Here is a 21,518-nt window from a genome sequence, read left to right as displayed (position 1 = left end):
AAACTATACTTGAACAACAATAAAAATTATTTTTAAGGAATGAACATTATTTTCATAACCTTGTATATAAAATAAATATATTTTTCAAATAACTCTAATTGTGTCTCTCATTTTGCATAAAGGTTCCCTTCTGTATCCAAACCAATGCTATTATTTGTTGGGTATTTTTTAGGTTTGACCTGCATCTTATTCCAAGTTTCCGTAAATGGCTGACTTTTCATAAAATACATGTACCTTTCATGACTTACTTCCTTAGTCATCAAGCAGGTAGCATTGGGTTTGGCAGCAAGCGGACTTCCTTGCACCACCCACAGCCGTCTTCCCTGTGGCTCAGTGGGATGGACGTTTTAGGAGGAGCCACAAGGTAGAGGGAGTGACCATGAGCGCTCCCCACCCCAAGGCAACAAATACACTCTCAGCAATTTTTCTCCAATGAGAACCAAGAAACTTCAAGGAAGTTAAAATCACCCTTCACTAAAAAAAAGCCTATCTTCTCCTAAATGATACTTTCATTGCCACAATTTCCAGGTGGCTTTATTAAATACTGTATTTAGATAAAATAAACATCATTTTGAAATAAAAACCTCTAGATCTATTTAGTTCTTAATCACACTGTGTTTGTACTGAACCATTAGAAAGAGGACAAAACTTCTTTAAAACACTAAACAAAATATATATGGACAATCAACTTTATAAATTTTTACCCCATGTTGGTGTCTAGCCAAATCCAAGTCTCTGGAAAATTCTTTCTGACATGTGGATTGTCAACGGAAGAAAAGTCATATAAGTTTACCAAGTGTCTGTCATTTTCCTCCAAGTGGTCCTCAGCAAGCACTACACTTTCATCTAAAAATAAACATGGACAATTGTTAGGGAAAAGTCTCTGGAGAGAAAGATTATAAATAATCCACACAATCACAGTACCTCCCAGCTGAACAGGACTTCAGAGTTCATCTTGTCCAGTCCTCTCATTTTGCAGATGAGAAATACGAGAAATTAAATGATAACCCAAGGCTACATGGCCAGTGATAGCCAAGAGAGAGCTGGAAAAAAAAAGTTTCCTGCCCCTACATGGCCAATGCCTGAAAAACTACTTAAGAGTTCAGTTGCTAAAAAATCAGTTAAATCACATTTTTAAAACTACCTTCAATGTTGCTATTCCCTTTTAGCTCTCTAACGCTGATTACCATTGGCTACAGTAGCCATATGATGCTACTAGCTTCATTCTTATTAAAAAGCCATATTGCCATACAGACTCTGGATCACCTAGCTCCATGTCTGCAACTTATTTATGTCTAAAATTATTTCAAAATAAGGTGTAAGAAAATAATACTACAGCAGATACCAAGGATACAAAGATGAATGCAATGAGCTCCACTCACAGGCTGTGCAGGGAGCAGACAAACAGAAAATCATAGCAAACATATGTAAAATGTCCATTACTCAGAGCAGGGTTGATTTTACACAGAATCTGAATGATGAAAAGTGTAGGGCGGGGGAGGGGGGACATTCCATTGTTTCGGCCGTTCCATTTTCCTTAAGTCTCCAGATTAAATGTATCCCATACAGGGGGGTAAAAAAAATTAAGCTAAGTACAAAGGTACGTGCAGAGTATGAGTATGTAAAAGTGGCACACAAAGGGAGGAAAAAGAATGGTTGGGTCCAGATTTTAAAATATCAAATATCCCTTGCTGAAGGGTTTGGATGTCTTCCTTTAAGTCACAGGTGGCAAACACAAGGCCCACGGGCTGAATCTAGCCCTCCACCTTATTTTATGGGGCCCAGAACCTTGTTTCTGCCCGGTGACAGTGCCGAGCTCCTTGCCCCTAGTTAAGGAGTAGTTATATTTATACAGTCCTAAAATGACATTTGGCCCTTTGAAAGCAACCGCAAGGCTGATGTGGCCCCTGGTGAAAATGAGTTTGACGCCCCTGCTTTAAGCAATGATGACCTATTGAAGGATTTTTTTTTAAATATATTTATTGATTTTGCTATTACAGTTGTCCCATTTCCCCCTCCCTCACTCCACTCCATCCTGCCCACCCCCTCCGTCCCACATTCCCCCCCTATAGTTCATGTCCATGGGTCATACTTATAAGTTCTTTGGCTTCTACATTTCCTACACTATTCTTACCCTCCCCCTGTCTATTTTCCACCTATCATCTATGCTACTTATTCTCTGTACCTTTACCCCCCTCTCCCCCTCCCACTCCCCTATTGACAACCCTCATGTGATCTCCATCTCTATGGTTCTGTTCTGTTCTAGTTGTTTGCCTAGTTTGCTCTTGTTTTTGTTTTAGGTGTGGTCGTTAATAACTGTGAGTTTGCTGTCATTTTTGCTGTTCCTGTTTTTTATCTTCTTTTTCTTAGGTAACTCCCTTTAACATTTCATATAATAAGGGCTTGGTGATGATGAGCTTCTTTAACTTGACCTTATCTGAGAAGCACTTTATCTTCCCTTCCATTCTCAATGATAGCTTTGCTGGATACAGTAATCTTGGATGTAGGTCCTTGCGTTTAATCTTGGGTAATGTAATGATGATGTGCCTTGTTGTGTTCCTCCTTGGGTCCAGCTTCTTTGGGACTCTCTGAGCTTCCTGGACTTCCCGGAAGTCTATTTCCTTTGCCAGATTAGGGAAGTTCTCCTTCATTATTTGTTCAAATAAGTTTTCAATTTTTTGTTCTTCCTCTTCTTCTGGCACCCCTATAGTTCGGATGTTGGAATGTTTCAAGGTGTCCTGGAGGTTCCTAAGCCTCTCCTCATTTTTCCAAGTTCTTGTTTCTTCATTCTTTTCTGGTTGGATGTTTCTTTCCTCCTTCTGGTCCACACCGTTGATTTGAGTCCCAGTTTCCTTCGCATCACTATTGGTTCCCTGTACATTTTCCTTTGTTTCTCTTAGCATAGGCTTCATTTTTTCATCTGGTTTTCGAACAGATTCAACCAATTCTGTGAGCATCTTGATAACCAGTGTTTTGAACTGTGCATCCGATAGGCTGGCTATCTCTTCCTCGCTTAGTTGTATTTTTTCTGGAGCTTTGAAGTGTTCTGTCATTTGGGCCATTTTTTTTTTTTTGTCTTGGCGTGTCTGTTACCTTAAGGGGCGGAGCCTTAGGTGTTCACTGGGGCGGGGTAATGCTGGTCGCTGGGCTGTGAAGCTGCACGTGGGGGAGGGGCCGAGTGGGAGCAATGGTGCCCGCCTCACTGTCCTCCAGCTTTCAATCTTTCACTCTGCTACCCACAATCAAACTGGGCCCCTCTGGTGCTGGTTCCCAAGTGGGTGGGCCTGTGCACACTCTAGGCCTCTGTGAGTCTCTCCAATGACCTCTCCCATGCGGCTGGGAGTCTCTCCTGCTGCCGCCCCAAACCCCACGGGCACTTTCAATCAGAGGTTTGAGACTTTATTTCCCCGAGCTGGAGCCCTGGGTTGCATGGTCTGCTTCACTCCCCGCCGTTCATCCAGTTTATCTGTACGCAAATGTGGGGCCTCGGGGTGCTACCCACTGCTCTGCCTGCCCCGCTCTCCGCCACTCTGGGTCCGGCCCCCTCAGTTTATCTGTGTGCGAATGTGGGGCTGCAGGGTCTGCTAGTGGTCAGACTGCCTGCGCCGTTTGTCCCACACTCTGCCAGTCTCAGTCCCGCCACAGCCACTCGAGTCCTCTCCATCCCGGTACCCATCTCCACCCCTCCTACCGGTCTGGATGAATGTTTATTTTTTATTTCCTTGGTGTTGGTCCCCCTTGCCGTTCGATTCTATGTCAGTTCTGGTTGTTCGAGGAGGCGCAGTGTGTCTACCTATGCCGCCATCTTGGTTCTCTGAAGGATTTTTAATAAATAGAAACATGCTCCAACCCATGATTTTTATGCACTATCTCTGGCCTCAGACTGAACAGTGGTTTAGAGCTGGGGGAATGGAGGAGGCAACGCTGTTAGTTAGGAAGCTACAGCAATGCTCAAGGAGACGCTGATAAGGGCCTGAAACCGAGGAGAGGAGAGCAAGGACAGTCTCGGGAGATAATTCTGCTCTATCTTTTGGCTGGATGGTCTCCGTGTGTGCCCATGCCACACTGCACTTCCCCCACCAGCACGCTCTTCTAACTGTGCTGCTTTGCTCCACGAGGCCAAGCCGGAAGCTCCACTGCCTCAGACCTGGTAAGCATACAATTAATATCACCACTATCTTCTGAATAATGAATAAAAAACTAGATCTGAGGGATAACATAACAGGTAACTGCAGACTATAATTGCCAAACACATGCTAAGCACTGCCATACTTCTGAACATAACCTCACAACACCCTGTAATACAAGTAATAGTATTAGTCTTATACTTCAGAGAAAAAACTGAGGCTTAGAGAGGTTAATTGATTTTCTCAGTCGTGAAGCCAGAATTCAAAGCCAGAAATACTCGATGGCAAATTCCTCTCTTAACCACATGGGACAGAAAGAGAGGGTAAGTTCTGAGTTTTAGATTTGGACATCTGGGTAAATAACGATTTCATTAACAGAGATATGAAATCGTATCAATTCAAGGAATCATATATCAATCAAAACATATTAAGGACGAGTGAAGTTGTAAGATGACATACTGAATTTGAGGCATCTGCGGAGCACCATGGTGCAGACACAGAGCGGCGAGACAACAGTCACGGTATTCCGGAGTTGTGTAACGGGGAAGATGCCAGGGAAGGACAAGGGACTGGGGAAGAATTCTACCAAACTGGTTGACCATGTGGTCCACACCAGGTATTGGAGGAAAATAGAGGAAAAAGGAGCCAATGACCCAGAATAATCAGAAGTCAAGACCAAAGAAGACATTTTATAGATTGTTAGGCACATTGTTATAGATAATGTGCCCTTGAGTGACTCCCATTCCCACAGCAGTGATCACAGGACAGCATGCATTCGGAGGATCAACCACATGGACATTCCAACCCCGCAGATGACAGCAGAGTACGACTTTAAATCAATACATAGAGAGCATCAATACAGAGAAAGGGACAGGGAAAGTAGGTGACCTGAACTTTGATTAAAGCAGTTATAATTAACATTTCTGAGCTTCAAATAAGAGGCTCTTACCTGAGGATTGTTGAACAATGGTCTTAAAGTATTTAAGAAAAAGTAGCAAAAAAAAAAAAAGAAAAAGAAAAAGTAGCCACCAAAATACTCTATGTAGCTGCTGACCCCAACCCAGAGGAGGGGCAGATAAATAAATGTTTCGCTTGAGAAGGTTTCCAGGGATACAATATGCTCATGAGAGTATCCGATTTGTCAGAGTAAAAAGGTGGAAGAAAGTTCTCAGAAAAGCTGAAGGATACAGTAAGCATTACTAACAATAGAATGAGCATTACACTGGGCATCAGGAGCTACCAAGTAAAGATGAACAAAGATGGGCGAAAGCCGAGACTGACAAAGGTTGTCTAGGATAGATAATTACATGAAGAAAGGTAAATGTGTCGCAAGTCTTCAATGCACAGAGATCACAATGACTCCATAAAATCTTTAAGACTATAAATCAGCCCTGGCTGGTGGCTCAGTGAGTTGGAGCATCATCCTGTGCACCAAGGGGTTGCGGGTTCCATCCCCAGTCAGGGGGCCTACAGGTTTCTCTCTCACATTGATGTCTCTCTCTCTCCCTGCCACCTCTCAAATCAGTAACTGTCCTCGGGTGAGGATTTAAAAAAAGACTATAAAATTATCCTTTTAATTTAAGGACAGAGGTTCAGGTACATGGCAAGAACCAACCCAGTTCCAAAGAACTTGGTGTGGAGACACTGAGAACTCCTGACAGAAATAGGGAATTTGGGGACCAAAACTGAGACAGTTCTGAAGCCTTTCAAGATGACATTAGTATAACTTTACCTGAAAGGAAAAAGGAACAACTTCTAGAATTATCTATTCTCATTTGTACATTTCCTCAGTCAAAACGTTTTATGACTTCCTCTTAAAAGTACACTTATTATTAGCTGAGTGGCCGACCGTATTTAGCGATCCGGGAACTGGCACGTATAGACGGGACCCTGCGGGGAAGAATTCGGGGTGAGGTGACAGTGTGTGTGTGTGTGTCTCTCTGCACATCAACACCTTTTACAGCATCTGGGCTCTGTTCTAGGTGCACATCAAAAAGCTAGGGAACAAAAATGTTTCAAAAACATGTTGCCCCTTTTATCTAATTCCAAAGTAACATGGCAGTTTGCAATACAAATTGGAAGCACAGGATCTTCCAGTATGTCCAAAAATGTAACCACCTCAAAGGATTACAGAGAGCAAATGGAAGGCATTCCTTGCAAAGATCTAGACAGAAGCCCGGTTGAACATTCCATGTCATGGCCCAGGTATAATTCCAAGTACATTAAACTCCAAACCTTTTAGGCTAAGAGAACAGAAAATAAATATCACAATACCCATGTTCAACCGGAAAGTACTCACACCTATGTAAGTAGCTTTAAATGCCTGAGAGGAAAGACTTAAGGACTTTAAGAGCACACTGCCAGGCTTTACTTACACACACCATCGATGTAATCCTGCATGAGGCTTGCGTCCGTCAAGACCCAGAGGCCACATTTCTAGAAAGAATAATTAAAAATTTCTCTTAAAGGTTTAATGCTCTCTAAAGTGTAATAGCAATTTCCCATACTCCTGACTCACTCTTGCTCATTTGTTTTCATGCAAAATATTAAAATCCTTTTTTTTTACTCTTTCCCATTTCTGAGTGTTTAGGTATGTACATGAGTGTACATTCTCTCTCTCCCTCTCTCTCTCTCCCCCCCTCTCTCAGACGCTGATACACACACATGTGTAACAAGCCAAGGAAAGTGATATGCAGGCAATAATGACAATTCCATTAATTTCTCAACAGTGAATTTTTCCATTTGCTCTTAAAACTGGAAGGATGATTATCTTTCCATTTTAAATTATACTTATATAGCACTCTGCACTTCAGCAATGCATTTAATAAAAGGTTTATATTTCATAATTCATATCATTAATTCTAAAAGTGTTTGCAGTAGTAAAAGACAGTAATATCTTTTCAAATTACATAGTAAACTATACATACCTGAAAGACTGCAAAAGAATTCACAAACATGCCTAAGTAATATCCTGTGTTATAAAGTTCCAACTCATGGACCACCTAGGCAGAAGATAAAACATATGAAAAGGATACATTCATATCAACCTGTTCTTTCCTCTGCAACATTTCTCACATGTAACTTAGATAATACACAGCCCACATACTTATCGAATTTGAAAATGACACTAATAGAGAAATATGTGAATGCCTTGTTCATGATTTAATCAGCCAAAATTATATTTCTTATTTAAACGTATTTTTACTCTGTTCAGCAATGAAGAGTTTCTAGGAAGTATGGGCTTGAGTTTTGCCCAGGAGGAATTTAAATGTCACTGGCTGACAAAACTAACACATAGAGGTCAGCATTAAAAATGACGAATACATTTGGCAGAGATAAACGAGCTAAATTCAATGGTTGAAATAATTTCTGCAAAATATCAGTAAAATGTTTTAAAATAACAAAAAGAGAAAATCCACAAAAGATGAAATGCAAATTATTAATAAGCAGAAAAAATATTCAACCTGATTGATAATCAAAGCAATGTAAATTACAATATCCATGAGATAGTATTTTTCAATGAGATATTTGCATGTATCATATTAGCAATGTTATTTTTTAAAAGAACTCTTTGCTGGCAACAATGAGTACAACTGGCAGTTCCTAAAAAAGTTAAACACAGAGTTAGATTATGGCCAGCAATTCCACGCCTATGCATATACCCAAAAAAACCCCTGAAAATATAGACTCAAAGAGATACTTGTATGCCAATATTCATTGCAGCATTATTCCCAATAGCCAAAAGGTAGAAACAGGTTAAGCATCCATCAACAGAAGAATGGATGAACAAGATGTGGTTTATACATACAATGGAATATTATTCAGCCATAGAAAGAAATAGTTTTGATACAAACTACAATATAGATGAACCTTGAAAACATTATGCTAAGTGAAACAAGGTAGACACAGAGGGACAAATATTAAATGATTCTACTTGTATGAAATAGCTAGAATAGGCACATTCATAAAGACAGAAGTCATTAGAGGTTACCAAGGGCTGGGGAAAGGGAGGAATGGGGAGTTATTCCTTCGTGGTCACAGAGCCTCTGTTTGGAGTGATGAAAAAGCTCTGGAAAGACACTACTGATGGTTGTACAACATCATGAATGCAACTGAGGCCACTTAATTGTGCTTTTAAAAAATTGTACTTTTATGTTCTATATATTTTACTACAATAAAAAAGTTAAGATATTATACTCTTTCAGTAACTATTTTGATACATCCCCCGTATCTACATTAGCATTAACCAGACAAGTTAACACAAAGGCATGAATAAAAATCATAAAAGATTCTAAGTAGAAGTTTAAAAAAACCAAAGTTGAAAATTCAACACCCACAGCCACTGCTTCTGCTCTGCTAACCACCGCTACTGCATCCATGGTAGGCAAACGAGCACACATGTGCTAGAACAGGCACCAAGAGGACAACGGTGAATGAGAAAACAAACTTTCATACTATCTCAACAAGCAGGCAAACAGTTATTTGCCCACGTGCAGACAGTGGAGACAGAGCCCAACATAATAAAGAGGGAGAGGTTCCGGTTCCATTACTCAAACTCTGCCACAGTACACAAATACTTGCGAGATCGCCTTCTGCTCACGCTTAGGCATGAACTGATGAAGCTACCCAGGAAGAAGCATCTATCTCATGAAGCGATCCTTTTGTTCTCACTGACTCAATAAAAAGGCACTGCCAAAGCTGCAGCGCAGGCTGATGAAGGGAAGGCTGGTGGCCTGAAAATTATTCCTGGAAGACCTCGTATACTTAACTTATTCCAAGGCATTCAATGGTCTCTCAGCAGCACCTACAAATTTAACAAGAATAAATGAGCCAAAATAGGCTACCGTCACAGCCCATTGACTCCCTCCTCCAGAGCTAACTCTGGAGAAACAACAGAAGCAAGCAGGAAAGTTGGGTGTGCTGGACAAGGAAAGCCTGGGAAGAGTGAAGGAGATCATGAATTGCTGTGTTGGGAGGCAGTGGATGGCTGAAAGCCATTAGAGGCAGCAGTCAGGGGACAGGCTGGAGGAAAGGTTTTTAGGTTCTGCTCTTGCTTCTCCCAGGTGATAGCCTCAGCAAGATCATTCCTTGCACTGCCAAAGTCATCACGGGCAGCAGCAGCCCAAACTGCCTGTGCAGGTGTCAGGAAGACAACACCAGGTTGGCACCTCTGTCCGTCTGGTGTGAGAAAAGGAGGAAAACAGGAGCACAGACCCCTTGGCCCTCAAGCATTCACTCTTCCTCTCCTCCTCCTTCAGACCCTCCGCACTGCTGGATCATAATCTCAAGAGACTGCCTCTTCCTGGTGCTGCTTTTCCCTGAAAGCTTACAAAAGAAACACTGAATAGAATCAGGCAGCACACTGGGAGGATCAAGAGTAGCTCTCTAGTCCCTGCAGTTCACCCTGCCCCTCACTTTAAATTCACAAGACTTACCCAGATTGGAACAGGGTATCCAGCCTCCCCAACAGACATTATCAGAGTAGCTGCCAAACCAAATGGACATTCAAAGAGTATAACTTCCAAAAAGACATCCAACAAGACAACATAGCATGTGAAGCAGAATATTGAAAAAGTCAGCTCTACATTTAAAATATATGTAGTAAATATACATAAGGAAAGAGGGAAAATATCAGCAATATAAAACAAGTACAAAAGATAACCAAAGGAAAATAATAGATACTACAAATATAATAGCTGACATAAAGAACCCAATATAAGAGATCAAAGTAGGAGAGATGCAGCTGACAAATGATCAGTGAGCTGACAGAGTCAAATGAGGAACTCTCTCAAAGAAATACAGAAAAGGCAGAGAGATGGAAAACATAAAACAAAAAGCTAAGCAATGCAGAGGAAGTAGAAGTGCCAACCTCTAAATAATAGAAGTCCCAGAAAAAGAGAAAAATTAAAATGTAGAAGAGGAAATAAATATATGAAGAAATAATGGATGTAAGTTTCCAGAGCTAAAAAAAAATGAAGGGAAAGCACAGATTTGAAAAGCAGTCAGTCATAACACAGAACTGTAATTCTGTACAACATCAACATGATCTGGCCAGAAGTGGGGAGAAGGTGGGGACAGGGGCAGAGACAAAAAAACGCACAAGAATATGAGAGCACACCAAAACACTTCTCTTGTTAGATGAAGATACAAATGTTGATAACCTTAAGAAAGCAGTAAGAATAAATATGAGTGTGGTTCCTGAGTTAAGGGCATCCATCACAGAAACAAAAATAGAATGTATAACTTGCAAACCCAGCAGAACAAAATACAATCCTGTCCATGAAAAGAATTAAAAGAAACAAATAATAGTCTAAATTTTAAAATATTTAATAACAACTATAATTGCAAATTTAAAAATTAAACATATATATAATAAATAAGCAGAAATATCCTAATTAGAACAAGAATTACTGTACATGTATCAATGAGTTAAATAAGCTTATTAAAAGATACTGAGTATCAGATTAGATTAAAAACAAGTATAAAATATAAATATGTGCTATCTGCAAGATATACTTAAAACAATAACTCACAAAGGGTTGAAATAAAATGATGGAAAAATGCACCAGGCAGGTAGAACCTAAAGAAAGCTGGGGTAGCAATTTTAATATCTGACAACATTTAATATAAATATGTAGAGAGAGAGGGAGACAGAAAGAGATACACAGAGAACATGAGCATTAGATAGAAGTGTGTGTGTGTGTGTATGCATGTGTACATATATAGAAGATAAAAATAAAATATATTTATTAAGATATTTACAAATCTATAAAATGAAGCTATTAACCATATTCAGTTAAATCAAATGCAAGATGCTATACACTTTTGAGAATAATGTGAATTTTAGAATAGTCAAGAGAAAAAATATGACCAATGGGTTTTTAAGGAGTCTTTTTTTTAAGGGATTGAGGAAAACTAGCTGTATAGGCTGAAAAAAAGTGTAACTTTTCTCAAGAAGATTAATTTTACAACATGATGACCAAATTTGCTTAAACATACATATCTTTCTCCCTGACAGGCTGTTAATCTCTACCTAATCAATTAACGGGCATAAGTTATACGACCTAGATTTCCACTGACAATGTCACACGAGGACATATCAAGAACTTATAACAAACAAAAATGAAAGGACTAATAATAGGGGATTAGTTTGTGTAACGTTAGATGTTCACATACTCCTTGCTTTGTAAATTTTCTGCAGATTCACGATTTCACTCCCTCAATGCACTGCAAACTCCTGATTCAATGAAGACTGTAATTATCTATAACCATTATGTAGCCAAACAGAAGTACTTCAAAACCATCAAAAGCTTTCTTCTCCACTGTCGCCCAGAATTGGGCAAGTCAGTTTCCCAGTTTTGTCTCAGGATTCTTGAATTAAAATACAGTATGAACATGAGGGGGAAACTCCAGGTGGCATTTCTCACATAAGACAGCAAAGACACTTGACCACATCAGCCTCTTCCCAACATAACGACTGGAATGCAGATTTTTTTTTATTTGGAAGCTTTACTGGTTATTGGATTATACTTGAAGAGGAACTAATGAAATTTCCTTTAGATATTTGAAGTAACACAACTGTTTCTTTTTTCTCTTTAATGTGTATTTTTGTAATGAAAAACAGCTGAACTCACATTTTCCATTGTAATATCATTTGAAGCGTTCATCAGGTTCACACTTTTGTCAACAGCTACGATCCCTACCAGCGAGTGGGGCTGTGTCACAGAGACCCTAAGAGAGACTCTCTCGTATGGTTCAGCAGTAGCTTTACTCCAAAAGAGGTTTACCTAAGAAAGGGAGAAAACAGGACTGATTTATTTTACTAGTCAAAGCATTATTTACATGTATTACCAATAACAGATCGATGACTCAAAATCTAGCAAAAAAAATTCTGCATTTGCCATTGCTCAGGGATCATTCTAAAACCATACATAAGCCTTCTCTAGGAAAAGAAATTTAAAAAAAAAAACACTTTACTCCCACAGTGTTTGCAAGTGATGGAACTTTTGACAGTGGCCTAAATCTGAATTCCCCTCTACTTCTCTACCTTTCCTCTTCCCTTTCTCCACCCTCACAACTCAGCTCCCAGCCAGTGCTAAAAGAAAACAGCTGTGTCTGGCATACTTGGGGAAGGTAGCAGCTTTAATGAGAACAATGGCTCATTTTAATATGTATAATATAATTTATTTCTACTTGCCACTCTTGCAATCAGGTTAATTTTCAGAGTGAGGTCCAAGGGAGTTTCCTAGGCAAGTTATACACCTTGGGCTAGAATAATCACTGGTGTATTTGGAGACCAGACTCCACACAGAGATCTCCACGTACAATGTAGCCAAGTTTTTTGTAAATTTGCCCTGGCTTAGTTTCCAGGCTGATGAAATGGATAAACCACAGCCTGCTCTGCTTTCACATATCATTGCAGAGAGCCTCCCTCCCTCCAACACCCTCCAGTTCACTATCACACCAACATCAACCCCACGCTAATTCAATATTGCCGCTGGAGTTCCATGCCCAAGCAATACTGACCCCACCATCTGAGAATTCCTAAAATAGCTTCATGGATTTGAGTTAAAATCTTAAAGCCATGAATCATAACTTGTGAATAAGACCCACAGAGCCCAATAATGCCACATTCAAAACTACAGATGTAATAACTAAATATGAAGAGATTTAACTATAGTTCCAGAAATGAACATAAATTTGTAACCAGTTTAGTTTAATGACACTTTTCTAAAAATGTTTACATTTCTCAGACTTCACTAATATAAGGCTTTCTTTTAAACATCATTACCTTAAATCTTACCTTATTTTTGAAAATAAGCTCAATAGGAATTTTTAAAATATCATTTATAATTTCCCCATCATCTTCAATATAATATACAATTATACAGGCTGTTGGAGCCCAAGAATTTTCTGGTGTTAAAGAGAAGGTTGTTGCATTTTGCTTGCCTACCGCCACCAACTCTCCCCTGGATACCACCTGAAAAAAACAGTAGTCAAGTTTCATTTAATGCTAAACCTACTGAGACTGTCAACTGAAGCTACATTCATCATAATTTTAACTACACACACAAATTTTTACTTAAATCAACTTCAAAGTCATTTTGAATGCCAGAAAGCCTGACCAACACAGAGAGAAGAGGATGGGAAACAGAAAGGCAACAATGGCCTAAACAATAGCACTAGCTTCACAGTCAAGAATCTACTTTTTGCATTATTTACAATAACCAGGATGTGGAAGCAACCTACTGTCCATCGGCAGACAAATGAATAAAGAAGATGTAATACATACATACAATGAAATAAAAAGCCATGAAAAGAATGAAATCTTGTCACCTGGAACAACATGCATGGACCTAGAGGGCATTGTGCTAAATAAATAAGTCAGAGAAAGACAAATACTGCATGATTTCATGTGTATGTGGAATTAAAGAGCAAAACAAATGAACAAACAAAACAAAACAGAAACTCATAGATACAAAGAATGAACTGATGGTTGCCAGATGGGAGGAGGGTGGGGGGGGTGGGCAGAAATGATGAAAGGGGTTAAGAAGTGCAAACTGCCAGTTATTAAAACAGTCACAAGGATGTAAAGTACAGCACAGAAAATATAGTCAATAATATTGTAATAACTGTGTATGGTGGCAGGTGGGTACTAGACTTATGATGATCACTTCATAAGGTATATAAATGTCTAATCAAACCACTATGTTGTACATCTGAAACTATGTAATATTGTATGCCAACTGTAATTTAAAATAAACAAAATTTTTAATATAAAAAATCTATCTTTTTTTTCTTTTATTGATTCTAGACAGAGGGGAAGGGAGAGAGAAAGAGAGAAAAATCGATGTGAGAGAGAAACTTCGATGGGTTGCCTCTTGCATGCACCCCACACTTGCACTGGGAACCAAACCTGCAACCCATATGTACCCTAACCAAGGATTGAACTGGCAGCCTTTCCGTTTGCAGGACGATGCCCAACCAACTAAGCCACACCAGCCAGCATAAAAAAAATCTATTTTTGAGTGGAAGGAATACAGAGCACCATTGGGAGACCTAGGTTATCAAATCTACAAGTCTGAATATAGCAATTTTACTTTCTTTTTTGTTTTTCTTACATTTTATAATTTCCTACAATGAAGATATGTGACATATCTAAATTTTAAACATAATGCAATATTTAATTATCCCCCTTAAATTGGAAATGCAGATACAGGCAAAGAAAGAAGACAAGATTTTGTGATTACAGTATAAACAGGGCAGGCTAAAAAGGTGTGAGGCTCAATTTTAAAAATTACTAAGTTTAGCCCTGACTGGGATGGCTCAGTTGGTTGGGCAAAGCAAAAGGTTGCCAGCTGGATTCCTCATCAGGGCACATGCCTAGGCTGCAGGCTAGTTCCTGGTTGGGGCATGTGAGAGGCAACTGATCAGTGTTTTTCTCACATATCAATGATTCTCTCCCTCTCTTTCTACCTCCCTTCCCCTCTCTCTAAAAATAAATTAATTAACAAATCTTTTCTTAAATCTTATAAAATTAGGTTTAATCTAGACATAAATTGGACACTTTTTAACATGATTCCATAACAGATCAAAAATTTAGATTCTGAGAACCAAGATGGCGGCATAGGTAGACACACTGCGCCTCCTCGCACAACCAGAACTGACAGAAAATCGATCGGCAAGGAAGTCTGACACCAAGTAGATAAAAAAGAAATATTCATCCAGACCGGTAGGAAGGGCAGAGACAGGCACCGGGGTGGAGAGGACTCGAGTGGCTGTGGCGGGACCCAGACTGGCGGGGTGTGGGACGAACGGGGCAGGCAGTCCGAGCACTAGCAGACCCTGCGGCCACACATTTGCACACAGATAAACCGAGAGGGCCAGACTCAGAGTGGCGGAGAACGGTGCAGGCAGAGCAGCGGGTAGCACCCCGCGGCACCACATTCACCCACAGATAAACTGGATGAACGGCGGGGAGCTGAGCAGACCGAGCAACCCAGGGCTCCAGCACAGGCGGGGGGGGGGGGGGGGGGGGGGGGGGGGATAAAGCCTCAAACCTCTGATTGAAGGAGAGACTCCCAGCCTCACATGGAGAGGTTGTTGGAGAGACCCACAGGGGCCTAGAGTGTGCACAGGCCCACTTACTCGGGAACCAGCACCAGAGGGGCCCAGTTTGATTGTGGGTAGCACAGTGAAAGATTGAAATCCAGAGGAGAGTGAGGCGGGCGCTATTACTCCCACTCGGCCCCTCCCCCACGTACAGCATCACAGTGCAGCCACCAGCATTACCCCGCCCCAGTGAACACCTAAGGCTCCGCCCCTTAAAGTAACAGACACGCCAAGACAAAAAAAAAAAAAAATGGCCCAAATGACAGAACACTTCAAAGCTCCAGAAAAAATACAACTAAGTGAGGAAGAGATAGCCAACCTATCGGATGCACAGTTCAAAACACTGGTTATCAAGATGCTCACAGACTTGGTTGAATCTACTCGAAAAACAGATGAAAAAATGAAGCCTATGCTAAGAGAAACAAAGGAAAATGTACAGGGAACCAATAGTGATGAGAAGGAAACTGGGACTCATATCAATGGTGTGGACCAGAAGGAAGAAACAAACATCCAACCAGAAAAGAATGAAGAAACAAGAACTTGGAAAAATGAGGAGAGGCTTAGGAACCTCCAGGACACCTTGAAACGTTCCAACATCCGAATTCTAGGGGTGCCAGAAGGAGAAGAGGAAGAACAAAAAATTGAAAACTTATTTGAACAAATAATGAAGGAGAACTTCCCTAATCTGGCAAAGGAAATAGACTTCCGGGAAGTCCAGGAAGCTCAGAGAGTCCCAAAGAAGCTGGACCCAAGGAGGAACACAACAAGGCACATCATCATTACATTACCCAAGATTAAACGCAAGGACCTACATCCAAGATTACTGTATCCAGCAAAGCTATCACTTAGAATGGAAGGGAAGATAAAGTGCTTCTCAGATAAGGTCAAGTTAAAGAAGCTCATCATCACCAAGCCCTTATTATATGAAATGTTAAAGGGAGTTACCTAAGAAAAAGAAGATAAAAAACAGGAACAGTAAAAATGACAGCAAACTCACAGTTATTAACGACCACACATAAAACAAAAACGAGAGCAAACTAGGCAAACAACTAGAACATTAGGGTTGTCAATAAGGGAGTGGAAGGGGGAGAGGGGGGTAAAGGTACAGAGAATAAGTAGCATAGATGATAGGTGGAAAATAGACAGGGGGAGGGTAAAAATAGTGTAGGAAATGTAGAAGCCAAAGAACTTATAAGTTTGACCCATGGACATGAACTATAGGGGGGGAATGTGGGAGGGAGGGGGGTGGGCAGGATGGAGTGGAGTGGGGGGGGAATGGGACAACTGTAATATCATAATCAATAAATATATTTAAAAAAGAAATTTAGATTCTATAACAGATTACCATGTAGCTTAACTCCTTCAATTGCTTGTTGCCTCTAACCACCAACTCAAAAGGTGATCCCACCTATAAAAACAAATCTTAATTAATATATACATATTAATGGCATAAAAGTATAATTATATGTCATTATCAAGTGATTGTAAGCATTACCTTTATATTTCCGTCTCTTGTTTTGAGCTGGATGTATGTTTTACTAGGAGACTTAAATACACCATAAACTGCCATGCTACCCACACTATTAAGAAAAAAGGCCTATAACAAAAGAAAAGGAAGCTATAAATTTTCATCTTTAGCAACACCTTGAGAAAAGATGCTACCTGCTGAACAATTACTGAAAAGAAAATGCACTTTTTTTTTTTTCATACAGGAAAAATACATCCCCCAGACAATGGGTCTTCAACATTTCACAGCTTATACTATAAACCAAGTGGCATCTATAAAACACAGAAGAGGGTCTTCATCATCATGATTGATCTAAGAGGAAAAGAAACATCCCTCACTTATTTCAGAAACAACGGTATGTTATCAGAAAACACTGTAAGAGAGAATGATATAAAAAAAATGATTCCATTCCTTCTCTCCACGACATAGAGCTCATTTACAAACAAGAAATTGTATTAACCCACTTGACCCACCAACAGTTAGAGTAAAACTCAAAGAGGCCACACCTGTGGGAGGGCCAAGTCACCAAAAGAAAGGTAACAGGAACGGTTGGGGCATCAGACAAGCCACTCTGGGGAAAGAGCTCAACAAAGGGGTACAAGTATAAAAATTTACATATTCCTCTTTCATTTCGGCTCCTGCCAAAATACAATTTCAAATGACTGAAAATCAACCTAGACTGGGAGTTGGGGGAGCTTCTCCATCATATCTTCAGATTGCTGTATTTTACTGTGCTTTTCAAAATGAATATACAAGGAAGGATTTAGTCTAACCCTCAGCCACTGTCATTAAATTAATTTTAATACTTCCCCCCATTTTCAGATATAGAAACATGTCTACTTCTTGTGCACATTGACTTCCAACAGATTGAATGCCTACCACAAGATTACAATTTTTATGATGCTACTGCAGTAACATAATGATAGAAGACAGATGGTACCTTCAACTGTAGCTGAGTGGAATTGTCCAGGATTGGGAATTCAGTCTTAAATATTCCATTTTGGGGAAGAGTATAATTTATGATCTGGACAGCTTCTACTTCCTCATCTCTGCTGTTCCACCTGCTCTTGTACTCTGTAGAGTTCCTCTGTATCACCATTATGACTACATTATTTATTCTTTCTTCCAGAGTCAGTTGCTTGCCATCAGAACGAGTCACCTTCACCTAATCGTCAAAACACAACATTTTAAAACCAGGTAACAAGAGACTCAAAGGATTTAAGTTCCATTAAATCCAGTTTCCATCTATGCTATTCCTCTAAAACCAAACTCTCAAAAATTATCAGTGACACCCTAATTTCCAGATTAGTCGGTGGTCTCTCTCGGAGACATCCAACATCACTGACCACTCCCTTCTTGATATTATGGCTTCTCGTGCTTTCGGTGGCTCCACAACAACCTCCTTCACTTCATATCCTTCTTTCTGCATCCTCGCAGCTCTCTTCTTGGTTCCCTTTCCCTTCCCTACATGTCAAGGCCAAATTATCAATGATCTGTTCTTCTGTCTTCCTGCTGCCATCCACACCTCACTCTTGAGCTCATACTCAACACTTCCAATACCATGGAGGATATTTCTACCTCTACATCCCTGTCATCTCAAATTCAGTACATCTAAAACTCAGTAACCATCTCGCCATTCCTATTTTTCCTAACACCACAAATCTGTCATATTTAACATCGCTGAATTTTCCCTCCCTCTACCCACCTCTGAAATCTAATGTGCACCAAGCCTCTACTTCTCTCTTTCACCCTGTCTACTCCCACATGCACCTCCACAAGGCTGCTCATCACCTCACACCCAAGCTGCTGTCATCCTCCTGCACAGTCCTGATCAGTCTCCCACACTCACAAGGCTCCTAGGCTCTTCGCTCTCTGGAGCATAAAGTTCAAAAACATGTGTGAGCCATTTAAGATCTTCTACAACTCTCCGAGCTTTACCCCCTGTTTTCTCTCTGACCACTCCTGGACACAGGCTCTCTGCTGCATGGTGCTGGTAAAGTTACTGTCACCCGAACTGAACTTGCCAGCCAGAGCTCTCACCTTGTGTCCCAGCTCATCTCGCTCTCCACCTCCCACCCCCTCACCCAAACACTTAAAATCCTACTGATCTTTTAACAAATAGTTTAAATTCTTTCCTCCCCTAAGGCATCTCTTTAATGACCCTCATCCTTATTCCAAAGCCAACCCTTCTTCTTTGAACTCTCATTGTTTCACTCTACCCATTTGGAAGGTACCATTTTTTTGGTTTTTGATTTTTGGAATTATTTACTTAACTTTTCAAACTGTCTAAATTATAAGATCACTGAAATCAGAAACTATCTAAATTGCTTTAGTCAGTCAACAAGAAGTGACGCCTCCTTTCTTTAAACAAGGGGTCAGCAAACTATGACAGGTAAGGAAACCAAATCCAGCCTCCTTGTAAGAAAAGTTTTACTGGAACATGGCCACCCTACTCAGGTACAAAGTGGCAGTGGCTGCTTTCCCACCACAATGGCAGAGTTGAATAGTTGTGACAGAGAGTGCATGGCCCACATTGCTGAAAATATTTACTGTCTAGCCCTTTGCAGAAAAAGGGTGCCCACCCCTATTTTAAATCCCTGTATGTACATTTTTCCTGTCACCGTCACAAAGACTGTGGACCCAGGACAGGGGCTGCATCTTTCTCAGCTCTCTAATCCATCACCAAACCTTGCACATCATCGTAATTCACTCAGTTAATAAGTGTTAGTTCAGCCCTGGTTGTGTGGCTCAATGGATTGAGCACAGGCCTTAACCAAAGGGTCGCTGCTTTGATTCCCAGAGAGGGCACATGCCTGGGTTGCTAGCCAGGTCCCCAATGGGGGGCATGAGAGAGGCAACCACACATTGATATTTCTCTCCCTCTCTTTCTCCTTCCCTTCCCCTCTCTCTAAAAATAAATAAATAAAATCTTTTTTTTTAAATGTTAGTTCAATATTCTCTCAAAAAACACAGGTAGATTTGTTGATAATTTTTAATACTAACTCTTTGTTAGAACTAAAATTAGTCAGTATAAAAATCAAAATTGAATAATTTTGACAAGCATCTAATTCCTTCAATTATCTCATAAAAGTTTCAATGTAGCAGTCCAAATCTAACTTAAATTGCTTATTAAATAAATTTTGAGGAAGATATTTTTGTTGGAACTACCTTTTCAGAAAAATTAGACAAAGATCATTTGAAAACAATTCTAATATAGTTCATATATGTAAATAGGAAAAATATCTACTTTTGGCTTAAATTGTTTGAAAAGCACTGAAAATATTATTTTGCATTTTGTTTCATTAAATTGAAGTTAATGCTTTGAGATAACTAATAAATGAGCCAACTTACAGAGGCTGTGAAGTTGAGAGATGGCTTCAGGACAGAAGCATAATCGAAAAAGTCAATGGTATAATCATATTGCTTGAAAAATACATTGGCACTTGCATTTCTTGAGATACCTGTTTTGGAAATTGCATCGTTTAGAAAGCAAAAGGTATAGTCCACCAACAGTTTCTATTCACCAAATATCCCCATCTGAGCTAATTTCCCAGGGGTTAAGATATCAGGACACAGGAGCCACATTCTGACATCAGCTCTGTGGCTACTGTGTCCTCTACCGATCCTTCTAGTAAGTGCCATTACTGCCATCCCCATGACTGACATGTGCACCAGGAGATTAAGGCCACTGACAGATTAGGCTTTTGCTCTTTTTTGGGATTGGTGAAAACTGTTGAAATAGCATCGGAAAAATCCAAGTAAGTAACCTTTATTATTAAGAGAGAAAACTGTCTAGGAGCAGGTGTGATTTCAGATGTTAAGTGATTTAAAAAAAAAATGGTTAGACAGCTGAAAAGGTAAGCCTTTCCATGTAGTTTTCAGGCTGATACAAAATAACAGGAATGAAAAAATTACAAATCTCTCTCACATGTGGCTGAAGTAGACTTTCATAGAAAATAAGTTTCCCCTTCACGATGAAAATATTCTGCAAGCTGGACTACTGAACCGTCATGACAATTTCAGCATTAAACAGCATCTTTACCACAGCAGTGATGTTCCCAAATAAATGTGCTAGTTCTAATAAGAGACATGATAGAGCTCACCATGTAAATAGCTTTACCTTCGCTTCAAATTCCACAAACCTGTAAGTGATTCTGTCACTGTGGCTAAAATTTCTACTGGTCCAGGGGAAGATGGAGAGATGTGTTCAGAAAGCCGATCCGAAAAATCCATTACCTTTTTCATCTCTTCATCATTAAAGGAGAAGTTTGCAGATCCATTTATCTGTTTTGTTAAAAGTTTACAGTTTTATTCTTCACTTCAGCAATTTAAATTTTAGAAATAAAATTCAAACTAAGTCATGTCAAGCACTATGATGCCTCTGGTTCTATTTTAACCACTATAAAAGGGTAAATTCTCACTTGTCTAATGCCAGAAAGCTCCTTTTTTCTTACATTCAATTGTTTTGTTAATTCAGTACAAATTTTATTTCTAGCAAAAGAACATTTAATAGTTTTCCCTGTTACAAGTTGTATCTATAAAAGTTACCTTAAATTTTTTTGTAATATTTTTCTTCATGCCCCGAAAAGATAAAGGTAAAAATGTAAGTGTTACATCTCCTCTCACTGACTTTCCATATGTATACCTGAAAAATAATAAATGGTTTTTTTACATTTTCAACTTGACACTATCAAACTAACACAATAAATATATTACTATCAACAGCGTATACATTGACATCCCAATTAAAAGAATTATAGTAAAACATACTC

The 21,518-nt window shown here is 39.7% G+C and overlaps 1 protein-coding gene across 3 annotated transcripts in view; it reads right to left on the bottom strand.

Moving 5' to 3' along the window:
- CD109 (CD109 molecule) overlaps positions 1-21,518 on the bottom strand; it is a 120,571-nt gene that overhangs the window by 34,947 nt on the left and 64,106 nt on the right. For all 3 annotated transcript variants that reach the window (XM_053914017.2, XM_053914016.2, XM_053914018.2), the window contains 11 exons: positions 21,295-21,391; positions 20,889-21,030; positions 20,098-20,207; positions 17,687-17,911; positions 16,735-16,836; positions 16,585-16,647; positions 12,931-13,107; positions 11,762-11,914; positions 7,055-7,129; positions 6,503-6,563; positions 705-846 (listed from right to left, as the gene is read on the bottom strand). In XM_053914017.2, the coding sequence (XP_053769992.1) occupies positions 705-846; positions 6,503-6,563; positions 7,055-7,129; positions 11,762-11,914; positions 12,931-13,107; positions 16,585-16,647; positions 16,735-16,836; positions 17,687-17,911; positions 20,098-20,207; positions 20,889-21,030; positions 21,295-21,391 (1,347 nt within the window). The remainder of the gene's footprint in view (positions 1-704; positions 847-6,502; positions 6,564-7,054; positions 7,130-11,761; positions 11,915-12,930; positions 13,108-16,584; positions 16,648-16,734; positions 16,837-17,686; positions 17,912-20,097; positions 20,208-20,888; positions 21,031-21,294; positions 21,392-21,518) is intronic.

Source organism: Desmodus rotundus, chromosome 11, assembly GCF_022682495.2.
Source record: "Desmodus rotundus isolate HL8 chromosome 11, HLdesRot8A.1, whole genome shotgun sequence".
Classification (NCBI taxonomy): domain Eukaryota; kingdom Metazoa; phylum Chordata; class Mammalia; order Chiroptera; family Phyllostomidae; genus Desmodus; species Desmodus rotundus.
This window is presented reverse-complemented; position numbering and strand designations above follow the sequence as displayed.